This window comes from Bombus pyrosoma, linkage group LG6 (genome assembly GCF_014825855.1).
Source record: "Bombus pyrosoma isolate SC7728 linkage group LG6, ASM1482585v1, whole genome shotgun sequence".
Taxonomy (NCBI): domain Eukaryota; kingdom Metazoa; phylum Arthropoda; class Insecta; order Hymenoptera; family Apidae; genus Bombus; species Bombus pyrosoma.
The window spans coordinates 12,317,419-12,337,483 of record NC_057775.1 but is presented as its reverse complement, the minus strand read 5'-3'; the positions used below and the strand labels follow the sequence as shown (position 1 = coordinate 12,337,483).

Below are 20,065 nucleotides of genomic sequence, written 5' to 3'. Positions count from 1 at the left end.
TTTAATCATTGTTCACGAGTATGTAGTAAATATAAACAACTCGGCGACAGTTAGTAGCTGATTGGTAAAAATAAACGATGCAAGGAATGTAAACTTACCGGTGTCGATTTCTTGCGTCTGTGTCGGATCGGGCAATGGTTCATCGTGTAGTCGTAAATAAACCTCCATTGCACATTTTGCTGCTTTAAAATAAAATGGATGAGCTCGTAGCACGTCTTCTAACCTTAGAAGACCCACGTAAGACCTCAAGGTCATCTTTCTCATACAGTAGGTATGAAAGTCGAATTGATCTTCTATGATTTCAGAAAAGTGCTATAATTGATAGAAATCGTTTGAGAGCGGCTAATAATAAATTATTACTTGCAAATATAGGATGTTAAAACCTACCCTGTCAACTTCGTGACATTTCTTTAATGCCTCCCCGTACTTTCCAAGGCGTTTGTAAGCATTAGCTGCTTCTGTCTGAATCCACATACATTGCATTTCATTTAGATTTTCCATGGCTAAAACCCCTTCCCTAGTAAACTTGCCACACGTTTCTTCCGCTTCTTTAATAAGATTTGCACGCAACATATACTTGGCACATTTAGAATTAATATATCGATCTGCTGTGTCTAATCCTTGTGCTTCGTCTAACCACTTATAAGCCTCTTGAACATTACCAGCATGCTAAGAATGTACACGCACAATTAATTACATTATTAAAGAAATATGAATATACATTACAAAAATCGAACACGGAATTTACCTTATAAATGCGGCCTTTGGTAACAAAAAGTTCTATAAGTGTAGGTGTGTGTTCTATGGCAGCATCAATTTCATTTAGCGCTTTTTCCGTAAGTCCAAGATGGTCGTAATGTTGTGCTAAATAATAATAAGTCCATAACAATGCCGAAGCTGGCTCTCTCGCATTGTCTTTCTCTTGATCGCTAAAATGCCCATGAGCTTTTAATGCTTCCTTGTATTCCAAAACCAAAGACTGTATAGTATCAACCTTCTGTTGATCGTTATATAGAGAACGAAGATTTACAAATAGGGGTGGTACACCTTTATGAAGACCTATGGTGTAAATAAAATATCAATAAATAACTTAGACTCTTTGTAAAAATATTTTCAATAATCATGAATCATACCTCTTCGTAAGTACCGATCTACTAATGTTTTAAATTCATCCCCTAATGCATAATTTAATTGTAAGCGACGCGGCGCTAACGCTCGAGGAAACAATTCTTCGTATCTTTGGAGCATAGCTAATGTTTCTTCAGGTTTTGTGTGTCTTTCAGCCTCTGCTAGCCTAGCATAATAAGTTGTATTTTCAGGATTTATATTTAAAAGTTCTTTATAAACCTGTGCTGCTTCTGCATATTGTTTTAATTGTAATCTTAATTTACCTACAGAAAAACAGGAAATTAGTTTTAAAAAACATTATTGTAAAACACTTACAATTAGTTTTCATAATTTAGTTGTAGAAATTTATAACATACCATATGTTTCTTTTACAGTAACTTTATCACAAATTTGATCACTATATTTATCAAGATGTTTCAATGCTTGTTCACATTCCCCTGATTCCTGGATAACCATATTTTGGTACAATAGCAACTCACTGTGCTCATAATCATAACAAATCTGCAAAAATTAAAAATATCCCAGTATTACATATTATAATATTATATTAAAAAAAAATAAATTTGATATTGCATTATTTAATACATTTTCTCTTTTTACATAATATTTGAATACATACCATTGGGGAATTTCGAAACGTGTCCAAAATTTTAAGTGCTGTTTCATAGTCCTTTAATAAATGATATGATATAGCGAAACCAATCCATGAAGCACGCTGTGTAGGACGTAACATAAATAACTGGTACCTTGTGTCCTAAAAAAAGATATGGAAATAAATACTACTATTAAATAAAAATTAGGTTGATAATGGCATTAATGAAAAATAAACAAGAATAAAACAAATTATACATATACAATAAGTAGAAATAAGGTCCTTCATATTAAGGATTTACCTTATAGCCCTCCAGATCCCTCATCTGAATTTGAAGCAGCGATAAGTCCCTAAGAATTTGAATGTTATCCTTGTCCCATTTAAGGGCATTTCTATAGCACTTAATGGCTTCATCGTATTTCTTATCCGAGCGTTGTAAAAGTCCATAAACGTGCCAACAAACATGAGATTGCAAATCATTCCTAAGACCTCTCCGGACATGATCGTATGCTTCTTCTTTGCGACCTAAGCAGTTCAGAGTGAGACCTTTCATTGCCAAGGTCTCTCCATGTTCACTAAATTTAGGGTTTGATAAAATTTGCTTTGCAAACTTTATCCCATTTTTATACTGTTTGTGTTCGTAACACCTCTGCAAGAAACATAAATACGTTTCATAGGATAAAACGTTTTCATGATTTCAATACTATGTACTTCAATAAACTGGCATTATAAAGTATCGTAAAAGATAAACAAAAAATCATGTTTTCATTCATAAGATCGGTAAAATTTTTATGACCCATGATTGCCAGTGAATTTTTCACAATTTTTCGAAGAGTGCTTCATCATTACAGCATGATGAATACTCTTATTAACCGGAGAGTGGGGTCCAAAACAGAGCGTTTTGATTACATATTACTCACCAGAATTCGTTTAAACAAGGCATTTTCTTTGGGTGGCAAGGGATTGCTGGAGGGCATTTTTGTATAAATACAAAAATATAGGGCCTTTTCCACCCGGTAAACTTAATTTTCACCACAAAACCTCGTGGCCACAAACGAAGAAGTCGATCTTCGATCACGTGATCATCTGCGACAATGCTGTTCCGCCGGAAGTTCTACATCCACGGTGCCGCACACTTTAATATATTATATAGCTTTTAGAAATTTATTAACATGAATAATACGTTCTTCGCGTACATTCGCGTTTATATTTCGTTATCTTTGATGCTTTCGATGATTTTACCTTTTTTGGAATTGCATGAAACACGTATTTCTAAGTAATGATAACCAATGATACTTAAGAAGCATTTCTATGAAATTACAAAGGTTATGAAGAATATGATATCGTTTGAATCGTACGCGATGAAAAATTTAGCTTCCTCATGTATACATATAACAAGATCGTTTTTTAAATACATCCTATATGAATTATGTAAATATATTATAAATATGTTATAAAAACATTATTTATACTCCTTGGAATCTTCTATAACATTAAGTGCAATTTACAAGTTGTTTACTCCATGATTGGTCTACTTTTAGAAATTAACCTTATATTTTGTATAAACACATGGTTTTCAAATCAGAAGGCTTTTAAATTGTTCGAACTAATGTAGTGTACATTAGTATAGTTAATGTAGTGTGCATAAAGGATCATATTTATACTTTGTATTAAAATTTATATTTTATAAATATAGTTGTAATAAATATATATAGAGATACTTTTTGTACTATGTAAATTTGATTTGACATCTTATTTCGTAATTTTAATTTCACAAGAGGTTATGAAAACGATATCGCCGAACTTTTAACGGAAAATATTAATTTATAAAATATGTATCCTCGGCTTTATATCTTTTAGAATTAAGTGATTTATGTACAATAATTTATGCTTATGAATGTTTGGTTATCAAAAATTTGTATAAAGAGAATAACAACATGTCATTAATGTGTAGAAAGTTGTGCTTTTCTATTTTATCTGAGCACTTTGGACAGATTGTGCAATCTGTTGCTGAAGATTTATTTAAACATGGTGCAAGACCAATAGGATTAATTTGTCATGCAACACATCTTCCTGTAACAAAGGTATATATTAATTTATTTTAATTAATTTATTTCTCATTTATGACATATGTTTAATGTTGTTTTTAGATTAAAGAATCATTATGCGTTTTAATAAAACATGGTCTTGTTACGTACAATCAAACAGAAAAGGGGATGGAATATTCTTTAATTAAAGAAAATGTTTTACTTATTCTTCGTTATCCAAGGTAATATGTAATTTATATAACACGGATTTTGTTGCTTTCAATTCACACATAAATGAAAATAAGAAAGATTCATATAACTTAAACGTTTTAATTTTAATAGGTATATATTCTTTGTAAAAACAATATGTGGAAATGAATGTGAAATGATTTTTGAAGAAGTATTAATGCATGGATATATAACAGCTTCAGAAGCAATCGCAAAAACATATAAAAAGATTGAACAATCACCTTGTATGTAAATTTATAGTTTTAAATTTTAACTTAAAAATTAATTGTATATATTATATTACAATAATTTGATAAAAAATTTTGTTCTATTAACTATGAACTTGTATTTTTAGCTGATCTGCAACCATCAGTTCCAGTTTTAAAAGAGAAATTTGAATTACTTGTCAAAAACCAATTTTTAATGCGCAATTTAGACACAATTGAAGAGAGAAATGAAAAATGTGATTTTACATTACCAGATTTGAATTTGGCTGCTATTACTAGAAGAATAGAGGGAAATGATATTGATTCTGGAGATAGTAAAATTTATTGGAAAGTTAATTTTGATCGTCTTACTCAAGATTTTAGGTAAGAGCTGCAAAACTATTGTGTACATAAAACACATGAGAAATTTGCAATGTAATCTATAGGGATCAAATTATTATATCAGCTATAAGCAGACGACTTGATGAAAATGCAGGAGTGTTGATGAGACAGTTATTAATTCTTATGTATTTACGGACAGCATCATGGGAAGATACATCCAATCCAATACCTCTTACAGAAATAAAAGAGGCAGTTAGAAAAGTCGATTGTCCATTACTTATACAATATCTCGATCAATATTTACGTCTAATTGGTACGAACATTAGTTGTAAAAAGTGTACTTGTAAACTGCCTAAGCATTTCAAAGAACTTTGCATAATACTTAGCTAAATGTATTGTTTCAGAGGAAGATTCTAGTCAATTTTTAAAACGAGTTGGGGATTCGGGAGGTGGTCAATATAGCGTTAATATGAAAGAGGCGTTTAAACAATTAGCATGGACCACATTAGAAAATATTGTAATGGAGCGGTTTGGTTCAAAAGCAGCTAGAATTTTTAGGTACGATATCGATTAATACCGATTTTAACATTGATTAACTTAAGTATCTTCATTTTACTATACAGATTAGTGCGTAATAGAAAGTACATTGAACAGGAGCAAATTCAACAATTGGCGATGATTCCGGCAAAAGAAGCGAAGCATCTGACGTATACTCTCTTGCAAGAGAATTATTTACAAATACAGGAAATAAAGAAATCTGGAGTATCAGCTGCACCAATAAAAACATTTTTCCTATTTCACATTGATTTAAATTTGGTTGTTCAAATGGAAGTGGAGCACTGTTATCATGCACTGTACAATACTATGCAAAGACGAGAGTATGAAGCAAGCAGCAATAAGCGGATGATCGATAAACAATTGCGAATGCAAACCCTTACGACTAATTTGAAAGAACACGGTGCTAGCGAAGAGCAATTAGCAGAGGTGCATATAATTTTCATTATTATATTATTTGTAATCGTTCAATAACAGATTAACTCCATTCAAATTGTTCACAGATTGCAGAAATGATGACACCATCTGAGAAACAACAATTAGAAAAAGTTCAAGGTAGAATTAAGAAATTAGGTATTACCGAATTGCAGATTGATGATACTTTGTTCCTATTGACAATGTATTTACGTTACCACTAAATAAAGACATATTTTTTTTAAATATGTTAAACTATGCTACCCATTTTCATTATCCATGAAGGAGCAAGTACATAAAATTTAATTCATTTATATAGTTATTTATTTATGTATAATAATGGTTACGCTTGTAAAATACAAACAACAAAGAATACCTAACTTTCAAATTATTGTAATAAATATAATCATATATCTATGTTTATAATAGTGCTGCTCTTCTATGTGATACAGTGCATTTGATGTCACTATCTGTTAGGGAAAATGATCTTGGAGTACACACCGTTAAATGTTCTACCATTGACAAACACTTCGTGTAATTATATCTTTTGATCTATGCGATATGAATGTATGTTAGTTGATTAGAAACAAATTATTAGAGTTATGAATCACAGCCAGCTCAAGGTGCCTTATGGATCAGTAAATAAGTCGAACGCTGCAAATGCTATTTATAATTAGCTAAAACGTAATTCCATTACGGTATGTATGTAAAGACTGGAGACCATTATGTTTGGTGTGTCATTACTACCGTACGTTTTACTTCCAAGTATGATTTTCCCTTAATTCCTATTATATACTTTATACGTTCATCTCAACACTACCGCGATGAAAACGGACTCTTCCGTTGTAAATATTTATTAATCATAAAAATTCAAAGTAGATAGTGTTAACAGTGAAGATTCACCGATCTTAAATATATATATTTTGATTGTACGCTATTGACACCAATTAATAACGTGTACTACATCTGTCGCGAGTAGTGATAAGATGATCGTGAACGTGTAATCGCATTCAAACATGCATCTGACTGATTTTATACTTTTTCCTTTTTCTCTTTTCCTGACACATATACACACACGCATACATACACACACACACACACACACATACTCTCTCTCCCTCTCTCTCTATTTCTTTCTCTCTCCCCTCTCATGTTCTTCTCTCATTTAGACGGTATTGCATAGACTATGTACATTGCACGTACATACAAGTTTCTTCTAGAAATAACGTTGTATACCTAAAACTAAGGTTGAATTTCGGTAAAGCGTTATTTTATTATATTTTTTTCATACCATTAACAACAACGTACATGTAAATGAAGTGAATTCTTGGAATATTGAGATTGGATGTTAGTGTTCACTTTTTTTTCTTCGTTACGTTAGATATACTATAGTATTAGTAATGTATTCGTTTTACAATTTACTATTCTTACAGTTTGCATTAGCACTGGTTGCATTTCTTTTCTTTTTTTTTTTTTCTTTTGAAATCCGATGAATTTACAGCGAGTGCATTGATATTATCGTGAAAACGTTCGTTTCTAGGTATACAAACGAAAAGAAAGAAAAATAAAAGGAGGAAAAAATTGTGTACTTAGCATCTGTCGTTCCTGACAAAACTGATCTGTCCATGAAATGCAGAATTGAACTTTGTAAAGAATACAACGTGCTGAGGATAATCAAAATCGATGAAAATTTCTTAACAGTTTAATTGTACGTACGCGATCCGAAAATGCGTTCTTGAATGTAAAAGGGCGGAAGAAATCGCGGAAGAAGGTAGAAAAATGAGAAGAGCGAATTATTTTGAAAGATTACGAATATATGGCACAATAGGAAATAACATGCAATGGGTGAGTTTATACCCTCCACATATCAATTGATTTATTGAATGATTTGTTACTTGTAGAATGAATAGGGTTGAATTATTGTTATTTGGAGGTCAAATTGGTGAAGAAGAAGGAAATGGAAAAATAAGAAAGGAGGAAACGCAATTGCTCGAAGGAAACGTAGAAATGTCTAACGAAAGTGCACCTTTCGGTTTTCCAGGACGTGATAAGATAAAGAAAAAAAAAAACGTTTCAGTGTAAATGTAAAAAAAACATCTAATTGTTGCGTGAGCGATACGACATTGAAAATTTTTGAGTATTCGAGCACGCAAATGATCGACGAGCTTCATGTCGCCCGTTGTCGTCGTCGTTGTCATCTGAACTGGCACGTACAACTTCTATTGCTATGCGTAATAAGGATAATTATTTAAAAAAAAAAGAGAGAGAAATAATATAATAATATTAATAATAATCATAATAATAGTCAATAATAATAATAGTACTAAATAAAACTGATGTGACAATAATAATATTAAGGATAATAATAGAGATAATAATGACCAAATGAAAATAAGAATATGCATCGCATTTTTAACATTTCGTTAAATCTACGTGTTCTCGAGTAAATTACATATATGTGGCGCTATGCAAGATACATCACAATATAGTTACACTGTACATTCAATAGTATTGACACTTTTTTTTGCGTCGGTCGATTTCTCCCTCTCTCTCTCTCTCTCTTTCTCATCCTCTCAATACCGTTCACACTGCTTTCTTTCTCGATCGACGAACACACCGCCGACGCAGTTGTACAAATCCATGTATATACATAAAATAAATTATTATCAACATTAAGCTATCCTATCTGCCGCCGGCCGCGATATTCGAAAAGCACCCGACGAAACGCGGGCACAGATATATTGAGGATACTGGCTCTCTTTATAAAATTATATTAGGTACCTTGTATAGAATTGCACTGATTATAAATAACAAAAAAAAAAAAAAAAGAGAAAAGAAAAAACGGTGAAAAAAGAGATGTAGAAGTTATCGAGTTTTTCACGTCGAGCCAACTCTGCCGACCCGGGAACCGGAAGGGACGTCATATCGCCACAAACCTCCGGTCCGCGAAAACGCTATTTGGCACATAAATATTATCACATCGAGCTCCCGATTTTTCCAGTTTCGGTACAATTCGTTTTCCCGAATTACATACGAGACTTTACGCCCTATAGTTCTATATTGTTTTTTCTCGTTACGAGACGGTGCTCGTTTTTTTCCTCCTTTCCTTCCTTCTTTTTTTCTATGACATCCACTAACATCACGGTAAACAACGGTCTCTAGATTCTCTCGATCGGCTCCCATCAGGTTGATCGTGCTTTCACGAATTCGCACAACTCGAAGGAAATGAAAAACGGAGAAAAAATGTAACAACGTGTGTCCGGAAAACATCGAAAAACAAAACACACAACGTCGTATTAGAATTTGATTATTCGTTCGTTTACATCGTTTACAATAAATAACGCTAATTTCCCCGTCCGTAATTTTACGCAATAACATTGTACTAAAATTGACGCCGCGCGTGTCCCTCTCTCACTTTCTCTCTATTCATTCTTCCTATACATACACACTTCCTTTCCTTCTAATAATACACTTCGATTATTTCTCTTTAGATTTTGGTTTTTTCTTTTATTTAGAAAAAAAAATTCTCTTCATCTTGCCACCGCTTAACGCTATCTCCGCTTAACGTTAGGTCCATAAATTAATCGCGAAAAATACTATAAGTACTATAAGTGTGTTTTTAGACGCGAAACGAAGTGGCCACACACCCCTGTGACTCGAGCGGGTTCATATCGCGTGACGGAATGTGGAATTCCACATTTTCTTCTCGTCCTCTGTCCCGGTCCTCGTGCGATACACCGGATATCAGTGATTGCATGTGAATATGAAAAAAAGGACCGTCCGCCGTGAACGTGGGATAACTATACGATCTAATAACGCGTGTTGCCGCGTATACTCGGAAAACGCGTGATGCTGCAGGATACTAACGGACCACAGCTTTTTCTTTTTTCTCTTTCTTTTTTACTTCTCTTTTTTACGTTCAATTTGTTACATTTTTATCTTTTGTTCATTTTTATTTCTGTCGTTTCTATTTATCTTCGTTTCTCACGTATTGACACGGCCGACCGGAATGGCGTATCGCTATAGACGCGCACGCACACGCACACGCGCACACACAGACAGACAGACAGACAGACACACACACACACTAGAAGGAATAGGAACAAGACTTTTTTGGCCGCTCAACGTATTTTCGTACACACACTCACGCACGTACACACAGAAATACGTGTCGCGATCGTCTCGCGGTGTGTTGAAACGCGGCTCATACGAAACGCGATAGAAACGAATTCGATCGAGCATCGGCGGGAGAGTGCATCGGATCGATCCTTCTGGCGCGCGCGCACACACGTGACACATGGCAGTCTTACGAAAAATCAGGTATGTGTATATATATATATATGTGTGTGTGTATATATATATATAAAATGTGTGTGTATATATATATATATCGTTTTATATTTGTATTTATTTACCTCATTTATTTTATGTATAATTCTAGCGTTCATGTTACTCTGCGCTCCCGCGTACGGAAAACACCCGCGAGATGGATACCGACATACGTTGACACGCGAATCGACGTTCGTTACCTGATCGAGAATTCTACTCACGCGCATATCTCGTTACCTAGAACGTTACCTAACGACGATTAGACCTTATCGTTCGCAGATTTGCGCCACCTTGGTCGCGGTTTTGATTACACCAACGGAATATACCATTGGTAACACTCGTGCCGCCGTCGTGTTCGTTGTCCCGTCGGCATGGATCAACCGTCGCGCCTGCTTTCCCCACCCCATTCCTTTTAGTAACAGCATAAGCAAGCAGGAAACCATCAGAGCTCCGCACGATGCCGTTATCCACGTCGAGCTCACGTTCACCGGTGTCCCGTGAATCGTTCGACGTACATGTATACGTAGCGCATAGCGAGAAAGGGTTGGTTGGCCGATATCGGTCACGTGACTCTACATCATGACACTCTGTTCCAAAGATTCGAGTCGTGATGCATATGCCCGAGTTACGCACGATCTTTCAGCCACGTGTGCACGGCAACGTATCTCATAACGAATCGCGCGACATATTGGGCGATACGATGACGCGACGACGGCGGATCCAAGGAAGCAGGACACATCGCCGCTCGAATCCGCGGGAGGGCCTCCACGCGTCGTACGATGGCACAGAATCGTTATATATCACAACCTCTCGAGCGAGGCTTCGAAACGCTCAGTCACTCTTCGAGAACGTTTTTCTATCCCCCGACAATCGACTACATATATCGTTTTCACGTTTCTGTTCACGCGACGATACACGCGTTCATGCGTATATATTCCTTTCACGCGAACCACCAGAAGTTTTACCAGAACAACTCGTGGCCGAGTCTCGATGTTGACGCTGCTGCTGCTGCTGCTGAAGATGATGCTCCGGGCGGCCATGGCGGCTGACCCGGAGCTGCGGTTCAATCTTCGTCGTGATGTCGCGGACTGGCATCGTAGCCACCGATCGAGCCCGAGTTCTCCGGCGAGAAGTTCATCATATCCGACGGTGATAAACTGTCTTGCGTATAGTAGAACGATGGATGATCGGAACTGGGACCAGCCGCGCCGCCGTTCAACATGGTAGCCGGTGGCGACACGCTAGGCCTTGCCGATGGTCCGGCCGCCCCCGTTCCCGGATGATGTTGCGTGCTAAGATCCGAGCCCACCGGAGACAGGAAGCTCATCTCTGGCCCGCTGTCACGACACCAGAGCTGCCTCATTTCCTGCCGTCGTTGCCGCATCAGCGACTTATACTCGGATATGCGCATCTTCTTCCCATCAACGATGCAGGTGCGCTTTGGTCGCGGCCTGTACCTGTAGTCGGGGTGTTTCTCCATGTGCAACTTCGACAATCGTGATTGTTCCTCGTAGTATGGTTGTTTCTCGGAGTTCGACATCGCTTTCCATCGAGCACCTGTGCAAGTAAAAGGAATATCGTTGAAGATGATCGTGAAAGCGACACTGGCTTTCTAACGTAGGAGGAAGAAAAGTCTATTCTATCTATTATATCTAAATATAGCAAGGAGTTTTAAAAAAGCGTTTCTGCGAAGGATGGTGATGTCGGGAAGTTGATAATTTCGAGAATCACAGGATCGATCCCAATGTTTGCGTTATATCACATTTGAGGGGCACGGGAAAAATGCGACACAAGCAATGAGATCATTAATTTAAGAAAATCATGATTGAAAATTTCTTACCGAGTATTTTCGATATGTTGGAATTATGCATGTCCGGGCAGGCTTTCAAAATTTTCCTACGTTCGTCCTTGGCCCACACCATGAACGCGTTCATAGGCCGCTTGATATGTGGCTTGTTCTCACCCTCCCTCTTCTGCTGTCTCACCATTTTAGCTGAACAGAGAGAAGACGTGTTAGATGTCAACGTCGCTCGGCTTCCTCCCGTGAGAAGCGAATCTGATTTCGTGAGCATCACCTGGCGCTCTCGAAACAAAAGCGTAACGTCAGCCTCGTGGCTCGTCAAAAGACTGCTTACCTTTTTCCGTTATGTCTTCCGGTACCTTGTAACCCTGCTCCCGCCACACTGTAATTTCAGAATATCGTAGCATGTTATAATTTGCAACAGCAACTCCGAGCAGATTATGAGAAATCATCGGAGCGATCCGAATGCGACATCGTTCATCGAATGGGTATCCTTTTTTACGGTTTATTTATCATATCGTTACAGATAAATTATTTTTAATCCGAATTTTAATAGAATTTAGAACTTAGATAATAGTTCAACGCCATTTTGTTGTATTTTGCAACAATCTAATATTTCAAATACCGACGATGTATTTACAATATCCTCTCAAATTCTTTTAATCTCACAGCTGTGTCATTACTTTTTCGGGTCGGCGATAAGGCAGTACCAATAATACTATCTCGAATTAGCAGAATAATGAAAGTAGTATAGCGCGAAGGATGAGAAAATGTATTTACTGTGGGGCGTGGACAGATAATCCTGTTCCTCCTGCGCAGCCTCCTCCCGGGAACCGGAGTGCTTGATCGGTCGTTGAGTCTGCGGCGACGGAGGCATTGCACCAGCACTCGGTGGTATCCCGTAAATGCCACGCATAGCGAAATGCTTTTCGACGGCGGCAACCGCGGCGGCAGTCACGGCACCTCCTGGTCCAGCCGCTTCGTCTTTGGCCATTACCTTGCCCACTGCAATGATAAGTCACAAGTCAGATAAGAAAAGATAGAGGGAAAACATTTATGGCAAAATCAACGTATCACGCTAACGTCATCGTCTTGTCTCATTGTACAAACAAGCAACGATATACCGCGAGGATTGCACCATCGACCGTTCCTCTGATGTTAAGATGTTGGGTTAGGTCTTTACTGGGTGAGACATTCGATATCGTAAGATCATATCAAAGGAAAAGTTTATTTTCAAGTTATCGTAACAAGCGATGAACTGATTAGCAAAATTGAAACATATCTCTCTCAAGCTTTTTTTATACCAATTATAGAAATAATATTGCTTCCTCTTTATATTTCATACTAGTTTCTGTGCTACTTATACTTCGTACTTTATACTAATTTACTTGCTCTTTTTGCTAATTACTAAAGGTAAACAACATTTTTATGCCGCAAAAACTATACACGATATCGGTCCTTCTTTCAAACAACATTTCTATGTCGCAAAAACTATATATGATATCGGTGGTTTTTTCAAACCAGGAAGTCGACGAAGAGAATTTACGCAGCAATCTAATATCCGAGTGACAGCTTGTGGAATCCGCAGGCTCGTTTCTTCTTCTGCTTTTTATCCCATCGTTTTCCCCTGCCCGTGTCTTTTTCCCGAGGATACGCGGTGCACCGAGCCTTATCTTAGAATCACGTTACGCGTCGTTGATTGTGCTTTAAACCGAAAGCAAAAACCGGCCGCGAAAGGGAACAGGTTTACTTGGGGGCAAAAGAAAGGAAAAAGCCGATCGCGAACAATCAGGTAAACGCGCGCGCATACCCGAAGATAATTAACCGTACGTTTCTGATCCCGCCGCGTATTCTATGGGGTATTGATCGAATTTTTTCCGGCTGGTCCCCCACGGCCTCGCCTGTCCCCCGAAAAGGGTACACTTTGTCGCGTTTATAAACGCCAACGACCAATGAATTGCGTTTACCGATCGGACGGGAATCGATACATCGATATTCTACTTTCGTGCGGTCGATCGGAATTTCTATCAGACTCGCTTGTACTTTTAATGATGAAATTCATCGTGATATCTATACGAACCTCGTTAAAGCAGCCATCCGATTAAAGCAACAGATGTTTCGAACGTAACTGGATGCTATTCTATCATGGTTTCGATAGTTGTTCTTCCATCGTAATAGTAATCATTTTTTTACTGATTAAATCGCGACGTACGAAAAAGTAAACTTGTAATTCTGATTCACATTTTTGTACATAGTAGACCACTTTATTGTTAAGGGAGTTACGTCGAGCGTGTAAAAGATGTGCATTTTGTATTTTTGTGTATGGATCAACTATTTCAATTTAATGGAAGATGTTACTTACTTGGCGAGGAGAGGGTGCTCAGATGAGGTGGCAGACCTGCATAAGGAAGGGTTGTGAGATAATTCCGTGGCATCGGTAGGCCAGGCGGAAAGAGTTTCGGCGCGGTCGCCGCGACTGGTTGCTCCTGTTGACCGCTACTTCCGGCCCCTGTCGAGTGCGAGTCGCTACCAGGTGACGAGGAGGATGCCGTGGCCCCCGACGACGAGGATTTCGGCTTGGTGAGGTTGAGAGGCGCGTCGAGATCCTGCAGAGGAGGTGCGGTTGGTGCTACGGCAGACGAGATCGGCGTCGGCGACGCTTCCTTCTCCATCTGCGTGGTCATTTGCGCGAGGTGCGCCGTCGCCCAGCTCGGTCCTTCCCGATGACTGCTGATCATCTGCAACAATCATCGTCTATCGTTCATTTTTACGAAAATCTTGACAATATGTCTTATTTCTTTGCCCTTTCTCTCTTTTCTTATTTTATACGTCGCATCGATTACTACAAGTTCAGACTGTATAGTTACATTTTTTCACATGTTTTTATAACGTAAGAGCAGCGTCTCTTATACTATGATTTATAATGTTTATTTGTGACAAATGATTTAGATAATACTGTGGAATGATGTAAATAATACGTGCAGATGATATCGTGAAGTACATTCGTAACATCGAGACGTCAAGACATGATTTTTTAATGGAAAAATAAATCGAAAATGGACAACATCTCCCCCTCGAAAAAGTCGGCTTTAAGGGCACGTGGTATTCCCAGTATGTCTGTAAATTAATAGGAATAGTTCAAAGCACTGTAACCGAATGCTTAAAATACCGATCTAAATCAAACGCATAATAACTGTTGCCAATGTAATTTGCGGATCTACCTCTCGCAACGGTCGAACAACTTTGTTTGCTACCCACGACTGCCCACCCATCACTGCCACCTCCGCCAAGATCATATTTTTTTAGTAATAAATTTTTTCCCTAGAGAGAAAACCATCTCGTTAAAGTGACGTTTATACCGCGCTGCTTGCTGATCGTCGATCGACGCGCCTCGAACCGTGAATTTCCGCGTTTCCAACCTCTTTTTTTTATGCCGTTTATCAATCCACCTCCTTGTCGGTGGCGCCACCTATGTCGCGCAACGATGCTGTGTGAATTTTTCATCGGATCGAGCGGATGGTGAACCGCTTTTAAAGTTTAAACGCTCGGTGCTACGCGTTAGGCGCGCGTACACGAGGCTTGGTGTAAACGTTGATCAAAGTCGAACGCAGGAATGAGCGGGGAAATTAGGATTGCGCTGGGTTTACGTACGTTAGCGATCGAATTGATATGTTTGTTGGTGGTGGTTGACGTCGACGTAGCCGGCGGTGGCGGCATAGGCGATTGCACCGGCAACCCTCTGAGCTGTTCGAGAAACGGTAGGAACATCAAGGATTGCGGTCCCGACATGCTCAGCTGGCTCTTTGTCATCTGAGCCTGTAGCTCCTGGATGTTGTGCTGCATGATGTGCTCTTGCTGCCGCTTCAAGTGCTCCGTTTGCATCCGTTGTATCTCGATTTGCTTCTGCGAGTCGACGGTCATGTGCGCAGGATACGACTGCAAAGCCATGGGACGAGCAATTAGAGGGATGATGAATCACGTTGTGGCGGGCAAAAAACAGAGAATGAAATTTCCTTTCCATCTTTGCTTTCTGGAAAACGAAAGACAGCGTAGCTCGCTACTCTCGGGTATTCATTTTCTGCTTTTCAGTTGGAACGACAAGGACGAGGAAATGTAACGTGGGAAAAATTGTTAGATTCACGGGTGGTTTAATCTTTCCAGGAAGAACGACAATATTTCCCTTTATTCTATTTTCCTCGTAGCGTAACGACGTTGTTTCAGATTCGTTTCGAAATTCCAATGGAAAATTGATAGTTAAATTCTGTTCTTAAACAATTTCGCATAAGCACGATCGCGTGTCGTAAAAATTTTTGTCTCGACTAGATACGGCATAAAATGTAACGAAGACAGGCATAAGTATATTCATATGCAATTTACACGTTCAAGAGGAAACTTCGCAATGTGTTAATCCCATAAACGCATTATTATCTCACAAAGTGTCTAGTATTTGTAATCTCAAAAATACCTATACATTTACGAATTTCGTTATTCTTTTCGCTAGAAAGATAGTGGAAATAGATGATAAGAATGGCCTGACATCGATTTTCACAAATAACTACACATGTACGTATATAAAATAAACATAGATATTGTAATATAGTCGAAACTAATCTAAAACTATCATACAAGCTACGCAAGGGACAGTAATATTTTTTCACAAACTTGCCGTCGACAAGGCAGCTACGCGATTTATTACCGTATAATTTCCTCTGTAACACCGATAACGACAGTGTCGATACGCTTTCGCAAACGCAAGCGCAATACATATTTTAACATTCAAACTATAATTTAATCTCCATCGCGTCAAAGTTTCAGCTATCGTTATAAACCAAGTTTTACCAGGTTGTTCTACGCGACTACATTTTCCACGGAGATCCGGACTAAAGTTCCATTTCTTCTTCCTTTTTTTTTTTTATCTAAGCATCGATCCACGAAACCAGTTCCAGTCCAAGTTTTCCCAGAAAGCGTAATAAAAGGCGCGATCCACGCACCACACGAGGCATTGACTTTAATTATTGGTTATCGAATGCGTAAAACGGAAGCTAGCTCGAGCGGGAAAAGCGCGACAGAAAAACGAACGTTATTTACCTCGAAGTGATAACGCGACCAGGAAGGAATCCGCCAGTTTTCTCTTTTAACCAACGTTCTTAATCGTTCTCGTCCATACTTACATAAACATACCTACTTTAGCTGTGTAGCGTCGATGTCAATCGCGAGATATCGTCCAGGCAAATGCTGGTTTGATGATCCAGCGAATATTCCGCAAAATATAACAAGCTCGAGTGATATTCACGGTTTACTTCCCACGAAACTTCCGACTTTGCTTATGCAATGTAGATAGTGCGGAACGCATTATTTATGCTTATGAAAATTTCGTATTATGCGCATTATTAATTCATTCGCGAGCGTAACGTACCCACGCTTAATCTTTTTTCTGTTTTCCATTCTTTTTTTTTCACGCGTCCCTGGTGATCGCCGCCGCGACGATTGTTCGGAACGGATTCGACTCATTGTTCCGGCAATTTGCATTGAATGCCCGTGAAAACCTGCAGCAAGCGACCTTGAACGCGTAATCGGGCCGATATTTTCGATTGTTCCGTCATTGTCGCACAAACGATTCGTTGTATAATCCGAATAGGGAAACTGGGATGATCGGCGCTTGCTCGGCGCTTTTATTGCGTGGGTGTGACGCTCGAGTTTTCGTGCTTCTAGCCGTGTTTCGTGGGTTAATTTAAGTTTTCGCGAATCGTCGAACGTTTCGTTGGGAATGTTAAATGTAAATATCAAGGAATGCGGACAGGATTTATTATTAACGCGTTCGTGGCTGGTAATTTTAGGGAAATCCTGAAGTAGGAAACCGCAAATTTCTGTAATTACGACAAACATAGCAACTTGAAGAGTTCCCTTCAAATATCATTTGGAGTCGTTGACGTAATGTTGCGGTTGTTAATATGTTAAACAAGAGATATTAACATTCGGGGGCGTAAGTAGAAGAGCGAGCAAGCAAAGTTATACGAATGTTGGGGAAAATCTGGTTCTAATTTAACATTGAAACATGCGTGTGGCAGACTAATCTTTGGGATCGGTATGAGTTTCAAAGTATACGGAATTTTTAAAAACAAGACTAGTAACTTTAATGCAATGTTACGAATAGAAATAATATCTTTCTCGTTAAACTAGTCGATTATTATTATAGTTCTATCGAAGGCGAAATAATATTAATCATAATCATCTACGTACAAAATATTTGTGTGCACATTGTATACAGTAAATCCGATATCTAAATTTACATCCTCGTGCAGTTGTAAAAATTTCCATACCGCGGGGTGTAATGATATTTCACATACGCACGTAATATTGTAATAACCCGATAATTAGATCATTGATTATTTGCTTCGGCGTTCCAACGAAAGTACAATTTTCCTTCGATGCTTTTCAAGAAGTACAAAGTAAACGCGTGTATGTTGACCCTTTTCCCGTGAAAGTAGGACGCAAATACACGCCTATCGTGGATAGCCAAGGGTTAAGGTGACCGCGGTCGGACCGGTAGAAACCGGGCCGAATGGAATATTTCTTTTCCAGTGGTGTCCATTAGTCAGAGGTGACTAGGTGCCGCTATTAATTCAACGGGACAGGTTTTCAACGCGGCTCCCGTTTCCACCACAGTGTAACAATTCAACGTGGCTAATATCATTGTACTTTCCTACGACCTGGCTGTGGTCCAGATATGCTTGAAGTTTAAAGTCTATTTTAGACGATAAGGAAGACGTTTATTCATCCAGCCTGGGCACCAGCTGAAACGTCACATATGCACGATATTAAACGCGCGAGCAGGTTCCCTCTCCTCCATTCGTTTCTGTATCCTTCTATTTCTCTCCTTTCCTCTCTCTCTCTTTCTCTTTCTCTTTCTCTCTCTCTTTGGTTGCCTTTCGACGCGCGATTATTAATCCTCGACGCGGATTGTGGAAGATCGCGAGCCATGATTTACGATCGCCATAGGACACACGGATTCGTTTGGATAAACCGCTTGTATTCTTCGCAAAGGGTCGTTTTTCTTTTTTTTTTTTTTTTCTTTCTGATGAAAAAAGAAGGAGGAAAAGAGCAATGTGTTCGGTGTTTGGCTTTCCTTGCAAGAACGTTACCATGTGACTTTCGACTTTTTTCGGGGGAACCTGATGATTCACGTTGTCGAGATATGAGAGGAAAAGAATGTAAAGTGTTAACGGTTTCGTGGAGTTATTTATAATATTTGATAAAAGCGAAGCAGAAGTCAAATTGGTCAACTTTACTTTTTACAAATTCCTCGATTTTAATGTCACAGCATGTGAATGGGGACTATGTTCTCAGAAATGAAAAGATTTATTTTAATGGAAATCAGATTGGCTTGCGTGTAATGATGATTTGTAATAGCAATGCGAAATGTCGAAAAATTCATAGATTTATCTGTTGCGTGGTCGTAAATGTGTTGAACGATAGCGATTATTTGTTAGAGCTTGAAAGGCGAGTCACCAGTTTTCTCGAGCACTGTTCTTGAATGAACCGAGCTAGGCCACTTCATAAGGGAGTGCGCCTCCAAAAATATCACCACCATGAAAAACTGGCGAAACGATCGAGAAATATCACTATTCGCGCATTCTTGCCACGATGAAGGCGTCTTTTCCTAATAAATCTCTTTTGTCCTCGTTATACTTATTCTTTTTCTTATCATTAAGCGTAAAAATCATTCGCTTCATAAAAAGCTTCTAAGTGATCCTAAATATGCATGACATTACATGCGTAGTGAAATACTTTCTAAACAATGAACATTAAATCGCTCCTCAATATCGTTACCATTCATTTCTAGTAAATCTAAGTACAGTATCATTAACTTTCTAGTACCATTATCTTCGTCCACCGTAACAAGACTACAAAGAAATGGTTGCTATTACTACTTAAAATCTACACGATACAAATTCCCTCGAATACGGTCGTCATTAAGGAAGAAAACAATAAAATATCGCCGCATTCGCTCATAAACAACGTTCAACCCACAAAGATCGTTGGGCACATTATACTTTTATCGAGTACATCGATCGACGTATCTTTCGAGAGTTAGGCTTCATTGTTTTACCTGCATCGATGGTACGATATTCACGTCTATCGGTAGGATCCGCATATTAAACAGCCTCTGTATGGAAATGCACTCGTTAGCACTAATTATTCTTGCGGCCGCGCTAATTGCCGCGTTGTGTGCGCCGTAAAAAAACAACACCGTGAAGATCGCGAGAAAAACCGGCCGGACAATTGGTTTTTTTCCATTCGAGTCCTATTGCTTATGGAATATTTCTGATGTTCAGGATCGTAATGACAATATTGTCGATAATAATGGATGACGTTTTACTGACAACGAGTTGGAAGAGGCACGCTTGATTCTCTGGAAGATTAACGAAGATGCGTGGTACCG

General features: G+C 38.4%; 3 protein-coding genes across 8 annotated transcripts in view; 1 reads left to right on the top strand and 2 right to left on the bottom strand.

Moving 5' to 3' along the window:
* LOC122568817 (N-alpha-acetyltransferase 15, NatA auxiliary subunit) overlaps positions 1-2,824 on the bottom strand; it is a 45,183-nt gene extending 42,359 nt beyond the window's left edge. The window contains exons 1-8 of the mRNA XM_043729012.1: positions 2,641-2,824; positions 2,022-2,369; positions 1,748-1,882; positions 1,485-1,629; positions 1,134-1,391; positions 749-1,059; positions 388-669; positions 99-312 (exon numbers count right to left, since the gene is read on the bottom strand). Coding sequence (XP_043584947.1) covers positions 99-312; positions 388-669; positions 749-1,059; positions 1,134-1,391; positions 1,485-1,629; positions 1,748-1,882; positions 2,022-2,369; positions 2,641-2,697 — 1,750 coding nt within the window. The 5' untranslated portion in view covers positions 2,698-2,824. The remainder of the gene's footprint in view (positions 1-98; positions 313-387; positions 670-748; positions 1,060-1,133; positions 1,392-1,484; positions 1,630-1,747; positions 1,883-2,021; positions 2,370-2,640) is intronic.
* Positions 2,825-3,302: 478 nt separating this feature from the next.
* Positions 3,303-5,738, top strand: LOC122568150 (DNA-directed RNA polymerase III subunit RPC3). Its single transcript, XM_043727551.1, has 8 exons — positions 3,303-3,804; positions 3,871-3,989; positions 4,090-4,220; positions 4,331-4,565; positions 4,628-4,836; positions 4,928-5,081; positions 5,147-5,507; positions 5,582-5,738. Exons 1-8 carry the CDS (start codon positions 3,658-3,660, stop codon positions 5,714-5,716), a joined length of 1,491 nt encoding a protein of 496 aa, XP_043583486.1. The 5' UTR covers positions 3,303-3,657; the 3' UTR covers positions 5,717-5,738.
* Positions 5,739-7,869: 2,131 nt separating this feature from the next.
* LOC122568149 (transcription factor SOX-6) overlaps positions 7,870-20,065 on the bottom strand; it is a 322,224-nt gene continuing 310,028 nt past the window's right edge. For 5 of the 6 annotated variants that reach the window (XM_043727547.1, XM_043727545.1, XM_043727546.1 and 2 more), the window contains 6 exons: positions 15,274-15,558; positions 13,985-14,360; positions 12,403-12,627; positions 11,957-12,004; positions 11,662-11,814; positions 7,870-11,378 (listed from right to left, as the gene is read on the bottom strand). In XM_043727547.1, coding sequence (XP_043583482.1) covers positions 10,885-11,378; positions 11,662-11,814; positions 11,957-12,004; positions 12,403-12,627; positions 13,985-14,360; positions 15,274-15,558 — 1,581 coding nt within the window. In that variant the 3' untranslated portion in view covers positions 7,870-10,884. The remainder of the gene's footprint in view (positions 11,379-11,661; positions 11,815-11,956; positions 12,005-12,402; positions 12,628-13,984; positions 14,361-15,273; positions 15,559-20,065) is intronic. The other variant, XM_043727550.1, reaches the window with a different exon arrangement.